The following is a 14336-nucleotide window of genomic DNA, read 5'->3' as shown; positions in this document are numbered from 1 at the left end:
TTATTGCCCCCCATAGGAGAGTGAAGATACACTTGATTGTATTTTGCCTAGGAAGTGTTGAAGGCAGGATTTTTGTCTTTAGAGCAATGAGGACTTTAGCAACAAGAGGAGTGTTTCATGTGTCTGAACAGCTTGCTGCAGGGCACAGCAGAAGTTCAGTAATTGAATTTTATCAAAAATGGTCTAAAAGTCTGTAAATATAAAGGTAAGTTCAAAAGTGACTTCCAGTGTGTTACACATTGCATCTTTCTGTGCTGAAATTAGCTTAATATTTTATGTTGGCAACGACGAATATCCCCATGGGCAGTAAATGTGATTATACAGCAAAAAGGAAAGAATATACACATAGATTCCCTAATAGTCTTGATATAACTGCTCCAAATATACACTTGGTAAACATATGGATGAGTAAGTTTCATATCTCAGAAGAGCCTTGAAAAGGGATCATGCCTTCTTCTGGGAACTGTTTTTCTCTGATTCAGTTAAAAGACTGAACATTCCACAAGGGAAACGGATATTTCTGTCTTTTCTATCACTTTATTGGTAGCATCTATAGGAATGCCCAGAACAAAGGAGGTGCCCAAAAGATATTTGCCATATGAATGAATGAATGGTTGGAATTTGTGTGACTCTCATTGTTTCTCCTCTTTTTAAAGGCCTGTATCACTTCTCAGTACCGGAAGACGTGGTTCTTGGCACTGCAATAGGAAGGGTGAAGGCCAATGATCAGGATATTGGTGAAAATGCACAGTCATCATATGATATCATCGATGGAGATGGAACAGCACTTTTTGAAATCACTTCTGATGCCCAGGCCCAGGATGGCATTATAAGGCTAAGAAAAGTAAGCTAAGGAAGCTTTTGTTCATCTTCAAAATATCTTGTTGAAACTTGAGTTTTAAAGTTGAGGGACTTGTGTGGACTTCCTGGCAGAATTGCACAGCTGGTAGGTGTTTAGCTTTGAGCAGTAAGACAAGATAACTAGTACAGTCCTTTTGGCAACTCTTATCTCTTGGGCCCCCTTCACGTTTCTGCTAAAGGTCTAGTAAACAGCTACCATAATAGTGCTTGTCCTCCAACTTACCTATTACCCATAACAGGAATTTACTGACTTCTTGTACAGGGCACTTCAATTATGTGGGGAAGTCAATACCCTGTGAAGGCAGCCCTCAACCAAAGGGGGAGAGAAATTGGTGGACAGTTACTATTGTTGAAGAAACTATTCTGAGTCATATTGTTTAAGATTGTAAAAGGATTCTCAGTAAGAACAGGCCTCAGTTGCCCACAGAGGTGACAATTTCAGTGGCTTTTGGTCTTTCTGTATATAACTCTCCACATGTTTGAACTCTTGCTTCCTGAAATATCTTCCCCAAATACACTGAAGCTTCCCAAGTCCTTATTGAAGGCTGTACATTCATGGAAACTAAAAAAAAAAAAAAAAAAACCAAACAGGCAGAACATTCAGGTTCAGTTATCCTGGCTTTCTCTAGTGCCTGAAGGACAGGGCCAACCCTGCTACCATTGTATACTCCAAACTATGGCTCAGAGGTTTGAGCATTATGGGAAATGAATCTCATCGTTCCCTTGCTTCTGGATAGGGAGCTACCATTGAAAAAAGAAACATCTCCATAACAAGTACAAATAATGTAGGAAAATTTGAGACTGCTTTTGTTAGCAATCTCTTGTTTTTATGGTGGATGTAAACCATTCTGTACAACATTTTCCATTTATAGTTCTCATCATAATACCTACACTCATAAGAAATGTGTAGAACATAGTTCATTCTTTATAGTCACAAAACACTTGCAAGGAAAATACTCTTTGATCCTCATCCTGATTATTTTCTTCAATATTGTTCTTCAAACCTTTGTCATCAAGTAGATCAAACTAGTTTTTAAATGGATTAGCTTGTTCTCAAATAAGGTAGTTGGTGGACCACACTATTGGGAGTCAATACTTTTTTTCACTTTCTTCATCAGCATTATGTAGATATGACTGTAAGGTCATATCTGAATCTCCATCATGTTACACGAGACATATTTCCAATGGTCTTGCTCTAAAATTCACCCCCACTGAAGAGATCTTAACACTGGAGACCTAAAGTTTTCTGGATATTCTTTTTTATAAAACATATTTTTAAAAATCAATTTTGAAAAAGATGTCTACATTTATTTTAACTCTCTGTTGAGCGATGCTATCTTTCTACCAAAATCCTGGTTGAGTTTAGCATTAAGAACTACAAAACATTTAAAAAGCCATGTTTGAAATAAAGTAGAGTACAATATTTGAGTCAATTATTGAATAACCCAGAGCCACATTTTCCTTGACTAATGATTCCTAATGTCATTTTTATTGTTATTATTCCCATTTTTTTGCCATAAAGTGCTGTTATAAACTGAAACAATTAGCCATTTACTTTATTTTTATTTGCTGTTATTCATAAACTTGGAAGCATGTACTATACACCTTGACACCAAGTAAAATGTATATTTTACCCTAGAGAACAGTGCAAAGGAGTTGTATTTCTACAATTTATAGGCCCTCTTTTTTGTCCATTAAAATTCTTGGGACACCAGAATGTGTCTGGGTTCATTGTTGTTATCTTGAGCTGGAATTAAGCAGAACATAATCTGTTATACTTAACGATGTTTGCGAAGAATTTGAAATTGCAAAATTGTTACAGTAAAGGTGATTGGCAAATTGTGAATATGCTGATATTGCATAATCTATTCATGGATGCATGTGCCTAGTAATTTTAGAATAGATAGTAAAGTGAGTGCCTGCCTGGTTTACTAGAAAATATTGAAAAAAAAAAAAAAGGAGCCAAGTCCCATTATATCAGAATTTAAATGTAAAAACCAACACAATAGTTTGAAATAAGAATATATAAGCTTGTACTGGAATTCTGAAAGAGTTCACTGGTGCCAGTTTGTCTTCTAGTTTATTTTTAAAAATCTTCATTGCCTATTTAAAGTTCTATTTCTTATGAGAAATTTGTAACGCAGATGTATACTGTCTCTTTGAACCTCGACAGACTTGCATTCTTGAAATCTGAAGTATTATGAGTTGCCAAAAATTGGGCTATAAAGGTGCTAATGCACGTGGGCTTCTGGCTTATTGAAGGCGAATTCTTTTTACCTAGCTTTACTTACCTAGGTCATTGACCAAAGTCTCTCAGAGTTTTAGGGAATGAAGTATTAGTATGTCAGAAATATTGTCAGTAATGGTGCAATGAGGTAATTTCAAATTGCTTTTAAGTGGTTTGTGGGGGCACAATTAGATTCAGTTATCTATTTATACTGCTCACATAATTTCTTCTTCTAAATATAAACACAAGTACATACATATGTATCGGTGCACATATTTCTTTACATGCCCACCTGCCTCATAGCATAAATTCATAATAGAGAGTCTCTAAGAATGTCCTAAAAAATAATAAACCTCATTTTAACCACATGATCAGTAGAGTGGCAATGCTTTAAAGTGAAATCAGAAAATACTCTTTGTGGGGATTAGTGCTAAATTATGCTTTATAATGTCTCCTTGGACTAAACAATGATTATTTCTAGTTCTTTACATTTCACACTCTGTTGCAGAAATGATAAAATATTCTTCCCAGATAGAGATTGTGTTCGATGTCGCCTTATCTCCCACCAGCAGAGGCCCGATTAAGTGGCTGATTAGTATGCAGGTCATGCTGTCACTAGTAAAATTTTATTATGACTCTGAAGTGAAATTTTGATGGCACAATTCATGACTGTGAATATTTTGTGAATTCCAAGTGAAATGAGCAAAACAAAACAAAACAATAGGAGATTAGATTCACTGAGCTTATATAATAAACAGATATAAATAAATGCCCATAAAATTTACAGGTTGAATCTGGGGGACTGGAGAGTGATCCCATTAAGGCTCACAAGTGGGTTTAAATGCACATAACTTTCATCCATCAGCATTATACTCATTTGTTCTTGCTGCTGTGGTCATTAGTGAGAAGCATTTATCTTTGTCATTTCTTAACAGCCTCTGGACTTTGAGACCAAAAAATCCTATACGCTAAAGGTAGAGGCAGCCAATGTCCATATTGACCCACGTTTCAGTGGCAGGGGGCCCTTTAAAGACACGGCGACAGTCAAAATCGTGGTTGAAGATGCTGATGAGCCTCCGGTCTTCTCTTCACCGACTTACCTACTTGAAGTTCATGAAAATGCTGCTCTAAACTCCGTGATTGGGCAAGTGACTGCTCGTGACCCTGATATCACTTCCAGTCCTATAAGGTATTTTTCTTTTAAAAGGAATACTGGCTACTGCAAATGACAAGCAGATCAGTGAAAAATGCCTTTGCATGTACCTTCTGTGGGGCTGTCCTTGGGACTATGCTCACATGACCAAATAATGTTGGTTGGCACATACTGTGTGTGTGTGTGTGTGTGTGTGTGTGGTGTGTACACGCACATGTGTGCCTACTAAGTGCTACATAGAGCCCAGAGCCAGGAACAATAAGATGAATACAGCTATTCCAGCTCTTAGAGAGCTCTATGAAATGCAAAGTTGCAAATGTTTGCAATACATTTGGATGGATCTTGTTATTTTTATGTTTTTGTTTGTTAGTGCTTTTTTTGTTTGTTTGTTTAGCTTTGGGGAAGCATTGCTAGTTTGTCCTCTGTCTCTTTTGACAGTTATGGTGAATTATATATTAGAACTTAGAGGCACGAGACCACAGTGTCAATGCATTAAGAGGCTCCTATTTTATTTCTGCATTTGGTGTTTGGCTTTGAAATGATCTTTTTATCACTTCTTGGACATTTCTGATAGGTCAGCATATCTGGTTTGGTGTCTCCTAGATAAAAATCTTTCTCTGCCATTTCAAAAATACCCTCTGTTTATAGTTTTTCTGCTCAAAATTCTTCCCCAGGATGCGAAATAATTCTTTATTAAAGCTTTTCTGTCTTTTTTAGAAATGAAGCTCCATTCGATTTTTTTTTCTGTTGTACTGTACACATCTTTTTTCGTTTTCCAGTCACCCAAATGACAGTACAGTTTCTCCAGCTAAATAGCTTTCTCCCGAAAGCACACTGAAAATCTATAACTTCTATGCTGGTCTCCAAGGGTGAAGTGTTGGCTAATGATGTGTTTTGAGTGTGGATTTCAAATATTGTCTTACAAATATCTGTTGCAAAATCAAGGAGATAGAGAGTAAGAAGTAGATGGAGGAATACAATTTTAAAGAATTGTCCAGCTGATTTCTGAGTTTGATGTCAGCTCATACCAAACCCTTTCAATTTACAAGTCACAAATAACTAGGGCAGACCTGCTTCCAATTACTTCATTTGGGGAAACCCTGGTAAAGTGAGTTACCTGTAGGTTTATTTATTCGATTTTTTAAAAAATGTATTAAATTCCTGTTACTCACAAGGGTGCTGAGACTATGAGGCTGAGATTAAAACCTTGCAGGACAATCAGCACCCCAAATAAGTTGAATTTGTACAAAAATTATTTACAGACCCAGAAGAGCACTTTTTGTTTTTAAGTACAAATCATTTCTAAATTCAGAATAACAAATAAGACTACAGCCAATAAGTATTCAAAGAAGACTCTTCCTGCAGAAGAGTCTAACCTCTAAAAAGATGAAACTACCTGGGGATTTGAGAAATGGTCCATTGGCCATTCTCAGTTCTAAAGAAATTTCACAAACTATAGACATATGCAAAAAATAAGGATATTTGGCTAAGAAAATTATATCTATTAATGGGCCAATGTTGAATGCAATGGGAGGAATATCCAAAAAAAATTTACATTGGCATTAATTTCCGGAAAATATAGTGAAATTATGCAATGGCTTTATGCTGGGATGCTGACATTAATGGGGACGATGATATTTGTTGAGTGGATGAATCTGCCCTGTTCCTATGTTTCTCAATTTCCTCTGAAAGGAACTCAAAAAGGAGTAGTTGCCACATCCTTTACATCTCCAAGCAGGAGACAGAATGTGAAGGGAGGAAATGAGATTGGTTCAACTGAGACACCAATCAGATGACTGGTTTTAGTGCTTGATTTGACAAGGTTTCTACTCTTGTCAGCCAGGAGCATGTAAGGGCTCCGGAGTCTGCCAAGCCAAGGGTCCTTAGGGAAAATAAGGGTTCAGATATCAGCACAATAATATAAGCTCCCAACATGGACTACATGGTACCAGTGGGAATGGACTGGCTGTGCAGAGACACGATCTTAATCATCTAGAGATGAGGCTTAAGGAACTTTCATGCCATAGTAAAAGTAGCATCTTATTGGTAGAGCTAGCTATAAATCCAGGTTCATAGTTGTCCACATATGGTTGCACATTTTATAATCTATTCATTTTACTGATGTAAAAATGGAGATTTACTGATACTAATTCCAGTTCACAGGGAATCAAGCGAAGATTCTCATTGTAGTTGCTAGTTATTATTATTGCTATTGCTACTTTTATTACTGTTACTGGCAGGAAAGTTTGTGTAGAGGAAGCTTGAGGCTGTTTAGAAATAACTGTCCAGCTTAGAAGCATTTCATTTTCAGGAAAGCTAAAGGGGATTTGAGACTGTTTTTACCAGGAAGAGATGGACAGATAAAGCACTATTTGATGACATAGGCATATCTGTGCTTCTGATAGATGTCAGGCAAGTGCTAGTTCCTCAGCATCTATGGTTCTACCCAAAGAAGGGACGAATGCTGTTTCAAAGTATTTACAGCAGCCTTTGACGTGTCATTCAGAAGGGGGAGCCCACACATTTTTGATTAAACCTGGCTTGGCTCCATGGGATGAGAACTTAAGAATCACAAACCATATTTTTCAACATCTGTTCTGCATTTCTACAGTCCTCTGCCCCCACCTCCACCCCAGTTGGATCATGGAGAGCAGCTTCCCTCTCTCTATGCACAATTGGTTAATTTCAGAAGAAAATTAAATTTCCTGACTAGCCAGAGCAATGCATAGTTCCTTATGAGTCTAGCAGACAGATTTAGAGCCATTTAACCTTTTTAGACAGAACCAGAGGATATGGATATTCAGGGAATTACTGGGTAACACATAGCTATGCATTATTTTCTCTTTAGGACTGTTGTATTTTATACACTGACAAGAATGTATCCATCTTTTAGGATAATGTTTAATTTGCTATCCAGCAAGAAATAGGCATTTATCCCAGCATCTGCCATGCTAAAACATACAGTTATCTGTTGGTTGGTTGGCTTCTCACGCGGTTCAATTTCTTTTTAGAGCACATTGTCAAGCTAGAAATATCATGTATTTTTGACTTCTTATACCTACTACTATATCTCTATCTGTATGTATTTGTCTGTATATTCCTTTCCGGGGGAAAATGAAAAGTGACATAGAGAAAAATCCGTCGTCTTACCCTCTCACTTGCAGGAACATTAATTAGTTCCTTGCTACTTTCTGCAATACTATGTCTTTCACTAATGTAAAATCAAGTTGTGTAAATTATTTAAAATATGACATATTTTGAATTTAGGGAGACTAAGGTTGAAATCATATCACTACTACTTCCCAGTCAGAGAACTAGTCTCTGGAATTCTCTGAGATTCAGTTTTCTCCTCCGTATGGGATAATATCATCTTTCTCGCAGTGTTAATGAGATGATTAAGTGACAATATTGAATAAAATATGTGGTAGCTAGTAGTGTTACCAGTTAATAAAAGGTAAGCCACCATCAATTTCACATCTTAAATGCAAATTAAGAACCTAAAACTTATTTTAGTAGAGATTCATCTAGGTGGCTGTGTGCAGAATTGTGTGTTTTTTCTTTGACAGCTATATGCTAAATAGTCTAATTGATCTCATTTAGTCTTATTTTCTCCTGCTACTGCTACGGATGTTGTTACTAGTGAGTGCTTGGTATATATCAGGACCTGTGCAACATATACTTGTTTCATTCTCTAACACTTCTAGTATATATATGTGGAGTCATTATGTTGCAGCTAAAGCTGGGTTCTTATCACATAACAAGGAAAGTTTAGGTACGCAGACACATTCAAGGGTGAGTAGGACAGGATTTTATTGGGCAAAAAGGGAAAAAAAAAAAAAGCAAAGCAAGATAAGAGTCATGCTAACAGGCTCCCCACCTCACGGATTGAATCCTCCCGGCTAGCACACGGAACTGCAGACCAGGCTTCTCCCCCTGCCCGTGGCTCCACCCTGTTCCCCCAGTGCGCATGTAGACATGCTCAGACACAGCCCTGGGCCAGTTCCCTCATCTGCACAAAAGCATCTGATGTATACACTTGTGGGGCAGGCCGGAGATTTTCCAACGGACTTTTATCAGCTTAGGCATTTGGCTGTCTCGGTTATACCCATTTAAGAGATGTGAAACCTGAGGATTAAAGAACTAACTTGCCCAGTATCACACAAATAGTTAGAAGTGGAACTGGGGTGTGCACTTGGGTCTTAGGATGGTGCCACGCCTATCCCCAGTCCTTTCGTTTCCTTGTGATCTCTGTAACTCGTCAACTGGGCCTATAAGCTTTAGGATGACTGAGTAGGACCAATTATAATGGAAATAATTGACTATTCATTCTCTAAATGACCTCACTGAATATCAGGAAAGAAGAAAAATAAACCAAATCTGTGGAATTAACCAGAGTATAAATGCTGTGATCTTTGCTCATCTGCCTAGCCACCTGGTATGGGTTTGTTATTATTGGCTGTGAACCAGATTGTGATGGGCAAGGTAAAGGAGAAAACAATGTTATTTTTATTTGATGAATCCGACACCATACTAAGCTCCTGTTATGTATTATCTCACGTAATTCTTACAAATGACACCGAGAAATACTTAGTATGATTTCAGTTTTATAAAGAAGGAAACTTAAAAAGGATAAGCTTCCTGTACTTAGTGATAGAGCACGTAAACGCAGGACAAGAGGTTAAATCCAAGTTTCTGCTTATCATTGGCCACTATACCTATGCACGCTCTTCTAGATTATGGATTCTTGAAAGTGGAATACGATGATGGCAGTGGTGTTTATTGAGCCCATACTTCGTGACAGACACTCTGAAAAGTTGTTATATGCAGCAAATTATTTATATTTAAGGTAAACATTCCTAGCCCAGAACAGATACTAGAAATAAGTCAGTTCTTTCATGTAAATCTGCTGTAGCCCATTTTTTTTTTTCCTTTCATAAACTTATTTCGAGTGTGTATTGGGTGTCACCATGGCTTTGAGATGGTATGTGATTCTTTCTGAGGAAATCACTTTCTATTGTTTCCCAAGCATTCACCTTGAATAAGGCTGCAAGAGCTGCTTAAGTTAAAAGTGGAAATGATGGCCATTCAGCAGGCAGAGTAGGAGGTCAACATAAGATCATTGTGGCCACAGTGCTGTGTTGTCCTAATCCCTCTCTTGAATATAAATACCCACTCAACACAGAAGCATTGCATTTTTTTTTTCCTACTGGTATTCTGGCATTTTTATAATTCACCTGAGTTACCAGGGTGGCTGTTCATCAGCAATTCTCCTGAAAGCAGTCTTTAGATTCATGATATCTAAGGATGCTAAAGTGAAAATATTTCATACTGTAGAAAACTTGGAATTAATTTAGATAGTAGATGGTGTATTGATTGATTCCCTTAGTCTTGCAATAACTCTCAATTTCGGTAAGGAGCATGTTCGTGTGTGTGCGTGTGTTTGTGGTGTGTTTGTGTGTGTAAAGAGCACTTAATAAGAGATCCACTATCTTATAAGATTTATAAGTGCACAATATAGTATTATTAACAATAGGTGCAACTTGTACAGCACATCTTTAGAACTTATTTATTTTGCATAACTAAAACTTTATGCCTGTTGATTAGCAATGCCCCATTTTCTTTTTCCCCAGTCCCTGGCAACCGCAATCCTCTCTGATTCTTTGGATTTGACTATTTTGGATACCTCATAAAAGCGGAATCATGCAGTATTTGTCCTTTCGTGACTGGATTATATCTCTTAGTAGAATGTCCTTAACATTCATTCATGTTGTTGCGTATTGCAGGATCTCTTTGTTTTTAAAGGAGAAACACATTGAATAGTGTTTCAATGTCTCTCTATACCACATTTTCTTTATCCATTCATCAATGAACGTTTAGGTTGTTTTCCCATTTTGGCTATTGTAAATACTATGAACATAGGAGTGCTAATATCTTTTTAATATCTTGATTTCAATTCTTTGGGATAAATACTCAGAAGTGAGATTTCTGAATCATATAGTGATTCTGTTTTTAAGTTTTTGAGGAACCTCCATACTGTTTTCCGTAACAGCTCCACCATTTTGCATTCCCACGAACAGCGTATAAGAACCTAGTATTTTTAAATAATTAAAACTTGTTTCATTTAATTCTTGCCCTCTCATGGCCAAATAAAAATTTGATTGTCCCCAATTTGAAAACAGCACATCGTCCAACACTGTTTCGAAAAACTCACTATACCTGCGAATTCAACTAATGGTAATTAATTAAGTCACATATTCAGAAACTCATTCATTCATTCATTCACATTAATTCATTTATTCATTCATATATATTTTGACTGACATTTTGTCCAATTATTGTCAGCTGAACCTACATTTTGTCAAGAAATTTCTAGAAAGGCACAATATCTGTCTTTGTGAGCCTATAATACAGAGGTTGGCTGAATATCACCAGAAAAACCAAAGCCCTTCACAGTTATCTAACTAGTCTTCTTTTTTTTTTTGAGACAGAGTCTCACTCTGTCACCCAGCCTGGAGTACAGTGGCACAATCTCGGCTCACTGCAACCTCAGCCTCTTGGGTTCAAGCAATTCTTCTGCCTCAGCCTCCTGAGTAGCTGGGAACACAGGCATGCACCACCATACCCGGCTAATTTTTTGTATTTTTAACAGAGATGGGGTTTCACTATGTTGGCCAGGCTGGTCTCAAACTCCTAACCTTCTGATCCTCCCACCTCGGCCTCCCAAAGTTCTTGGATTACAGGCGTGAGCTACTGCTCCCAGCCTTATCTAACTAGTCTTTTATACATGCTCTCTGAAAATGGTAAACAAAATCAAATTGTAGAGCTTTAAGGTCACATGGAGGAAAACCTTTCCTAATGAATTTTGAATAGAAGTTCATAGATATCCAAGGATGCCAATAATGTTAAAGTGAAAATATCTCACCCTGTAGAGAACCTTGTAGTAATTTGAAGGGTAGATTTTATTTATTGTTTTCTCACATTTTTATTCTCCCTTCATTTTCTGTGTTTCTCTCTCTCTCTCTCTCCTCTCTGACTATAAAGAAATTATTTGGGTAGAAAAAGGCTCCTTCTTTTCCTTAGAGGAATAATAAATAATATGTGATGCAGGGACCTTAGAATTCTGGAACTAGCAGAACTCAGATAATATTATTTATTAAAGCAGTTAGAGCAACCAGTGGAGCAATTAGAGGCAAAAAGCTGAAAACTTGTAGATGGAATTTTTGATACTCAAAGTGCATGCGAGAAAATGTTAAAATGGTTTCTTTAGGCATAATAACAAAAGCTATAATGAAATTAAGCAGTGAGAAAGAAACAGTTGGAGTTCAGTGAAATATAATAACTGATTCATAACTAAGGGGTTTATTTCATTATGTGTGGCTCTAAATAGCATCTTCACTTGCAGTTGGCTCACAATTGTATCTTCCTATAAATTTTCCATACAGAGGCCTCAAACCAATGTTTACCAAAACATTTTTTATGATATAAAAGTACATTTATGCCGTTTAAATTTGAAAAATAGATACACAGTCTTTCTCCAAGGGCAGCGAATCCCTAATGGAGCTCTAATAATCACTACTGGAACTAAAGATAGGGTGACCGGGTCACTTTGAATTCCACGGTCTTTGCTATAGGACTTCACAGGTGAGTTGCTAAGGTGCATTGCACCCTCTAAGGGGAGAATGTAAGTACCATCTTTGATTTTGGAACCTTGTGTTTTGCTCTGCACAGCATCTAAAGTATGCTGAGAACCATGCTGATGTAAAAGAGGGCAGTCAGGTTCCTGTCCTGATCTGTCCTCTAAATTCCAGTGCACTGAGCAATGAAAATATCATGATGCTTTCTGCCAATAGACTGTGTTGTCTATGACTATATAAATTTCACCTTTTTTCTTTTCTTTTTAAATTTTGCTTTAAGTTCTGGGATACATGTGCAGAACATGCAGGTTTGTTACATAGGTATACTTGTGCCATGGTGGTTTGCTGCACCCATCAACCTGTCATCTAGGTTTTAAGCCCCATATGCATTAGGTATTTGTCCTAATGCTCTCCCTCCCCTTGCCCCTGACCCTTTGATGGGCACAGGTATGTGATGTCCTCCCTGTGTCCATGTGTTCTCATTGTTCAACTCCCACTTATGAGTGAGAACATGTGGGAAAGTCACCTTCTTTTCTTTCTAAAGAGCTTACTAGAGGGACAAAAACCCATGACGTTAGTAAGTACTTTGACTCCATTACACTAGGCCAGGGGTCAGCCTGTGGGCCAAATACGGCCTGTTACTTTTTTTGTTTTTTTTTAGTAAAGTCTTTTTCTTTTTTGAGATGGAGTTTTGCTCTTGTTGCCCAGGCTGGAGTGCAATGGCTCGATCTCGGCTCACCGCAACCTCCACCTTCCGGGTTCAAGTGATTCTCCGGCCTCAGCTTCCCGAGTACCTGGGATTACAGGCATGGGCCACCATGCCCGGCTAATTTTGCATTTTTAGTAGAGACAGGGGTTTCTCCATGTTGGTCAAGCTGGTCTTGAACTCCTGACCTCAGGTGATCTGCCCGCCTTGGCCTGCCAAAGTGTTAGGATTACAGGCGTTAGCCACTGCGCCTAGTCTAGTAAAGTCTTATTGGAACACAGCCACCGTCATCCTTTTATGCCTACAACTGCAGAGTTGAAATTGTTGTGCTGGAAACACTATGGACTGCAAAACCTAAAATACGTTCTTTACAAAAAACTTTGTCACCCCCTACACAAGACTGTTGGAAGTTTGAATTTCCATCAGTAAGTTGAACAGTCAGCTCCCATATCATTCCAGGATTTTACTCTGTCTCAAAGCTCCCTAAAATAAACTTCTCAAAATAATTTAAAGAATGTTAGTAGTCAAATAACTTTTTTGTATTAGGATCCAGCTACCTGCAATGAGAATTGTCATTGCCATCATTGCCTTACAGCCCTTGGAATCTTAGTACTCATGGGGCCCATGACAGCATGCACCCATGTTGAATCTGCCAGAAAAAGCTGGCTTCCTCAGCCTAGCTTTTGAGGAAATTTTCATAACCAATAATGCAGGATGCAGTGGGTACCCTGATGAATACTGTGATGTTTCCCTGCTTAGAGTGAGGAATTTCTTTCCTTCATGGTTTTATTATAAATCTCTTTTTTTTTTTAACCTGTTCATTTTCTTCTTCTGATCTCAGTGATGGCTGTAATACAGGGGTTTGGAATTGAGGCTGTTGACTGCTTTAGCCAAACCCTAGTCTCTTCACTGTAATCTCTTCACACATTCTTTGATTACAGTAGCATTTCTCTACCAAAATGGATGAAGAAGCAAGAACAAGAAACTGACTTAGAATAGATTTGTAGTTTGTACATCAAACTTGAATATGCATTCTTCTGTATGACACTAGGTTTTCAGCAAAGGATATGAAAAATATTTTATGTGTCTTTATTCATGCATATTTAGCATTTTAGTACAGTGCTTTTTGCATATATTTCATTTACATTTACACTTTGTAGCATTAACTCCCTGAATTACACATATTCTTATTCCCATTAAACAAATATGTTACAGGTTTGAAAGTAGATGGAGTCTGAAATGAAAGCCATTTGTTAGGGATTGCCACCTATGAAAGGAAAGGAGCAAGAGCATGATGGACAGACAGTGAAATCAAACTGCAACTCAATCCAAGCCAAACCTTGGCCCAAACTAGTAGTTTCCTTTGGAATCAGTGTTGCCCATCAGAGGAGTACTACGTCATGCCAAAGTGGTAGGGCCTTTATATCTCTGTTTGCTTAGTCTTCAGAAAACCTCTGGAGTGGGGATTTTCTGAAACTGAGATGAACCCTAAATAGTGGGTAGCTGGAGGCTGTCTCCTGACCACACCCCTCACATCTCTGGCATCCTCCTTTGGAGGGCAATCTGCACAGCAGTTCTTCATGTCTATAATGGATATGCACACTGAAACTCTGTAGTAATGAAGTAATTTTACTGAATTCACACTGCTAGCTGTCCAGCTCCCAAATCCACAGTGGTTACCATATTGGATAGAACAGGGCACACTTCTCAACCTACAGTGTCTTCCCTTAGATAAATATATATTTGTTACACATT

The 14336-nt window shown here is 37.8% G+C and overlaps 1 protein-coding gene across 2 annotated transcripts in view; it reads left to right on the top strand.

The window, feature by feature from the left end:
- The window catches only part of CDH8 (cadherin 8), a 382846-nt gene that overhangs the window by 218614 nt on the left and 149896 nt on the right, over positions 1–14336 (top strand). For both annotated transcript variants that reach the window (XM_055364446.2, XM_019012882.4), the window contains exons 6-7: positions 657–844; positions 4024–4277. In XM_055364446.2, coding sequence (XP_055220421.1) covers positions 657–844; positions 4024–4277 — 442 coding nt within the window. The remainder of the gene's footprint in view (positions 1–656; positions 845–4023; positions 4278–14336) is intronic.

The sequence above is a fragment of the Gorilla gorilla genome, chromosome 18 (assembly GCF_029281585.2).
Source record: "Gorilla gorilla gorilla isolate KB3781 chromosome 18, NHGRI_mGorGor1-v2.1_pri, whole genome shotgun sequence".
In the NCBI taxonomy this organism is placed as follows: Eukaryota; Metazoa; Chordata; class Mammalia; order Primates; family Hominidae; genus Gorilla; species Gorilla gorilla.
The sequence above is the reverse complement of the archived record's forward strand: the minus strand, read 5'-3'. Positions and strand labels throughout refer to the sequence as shown.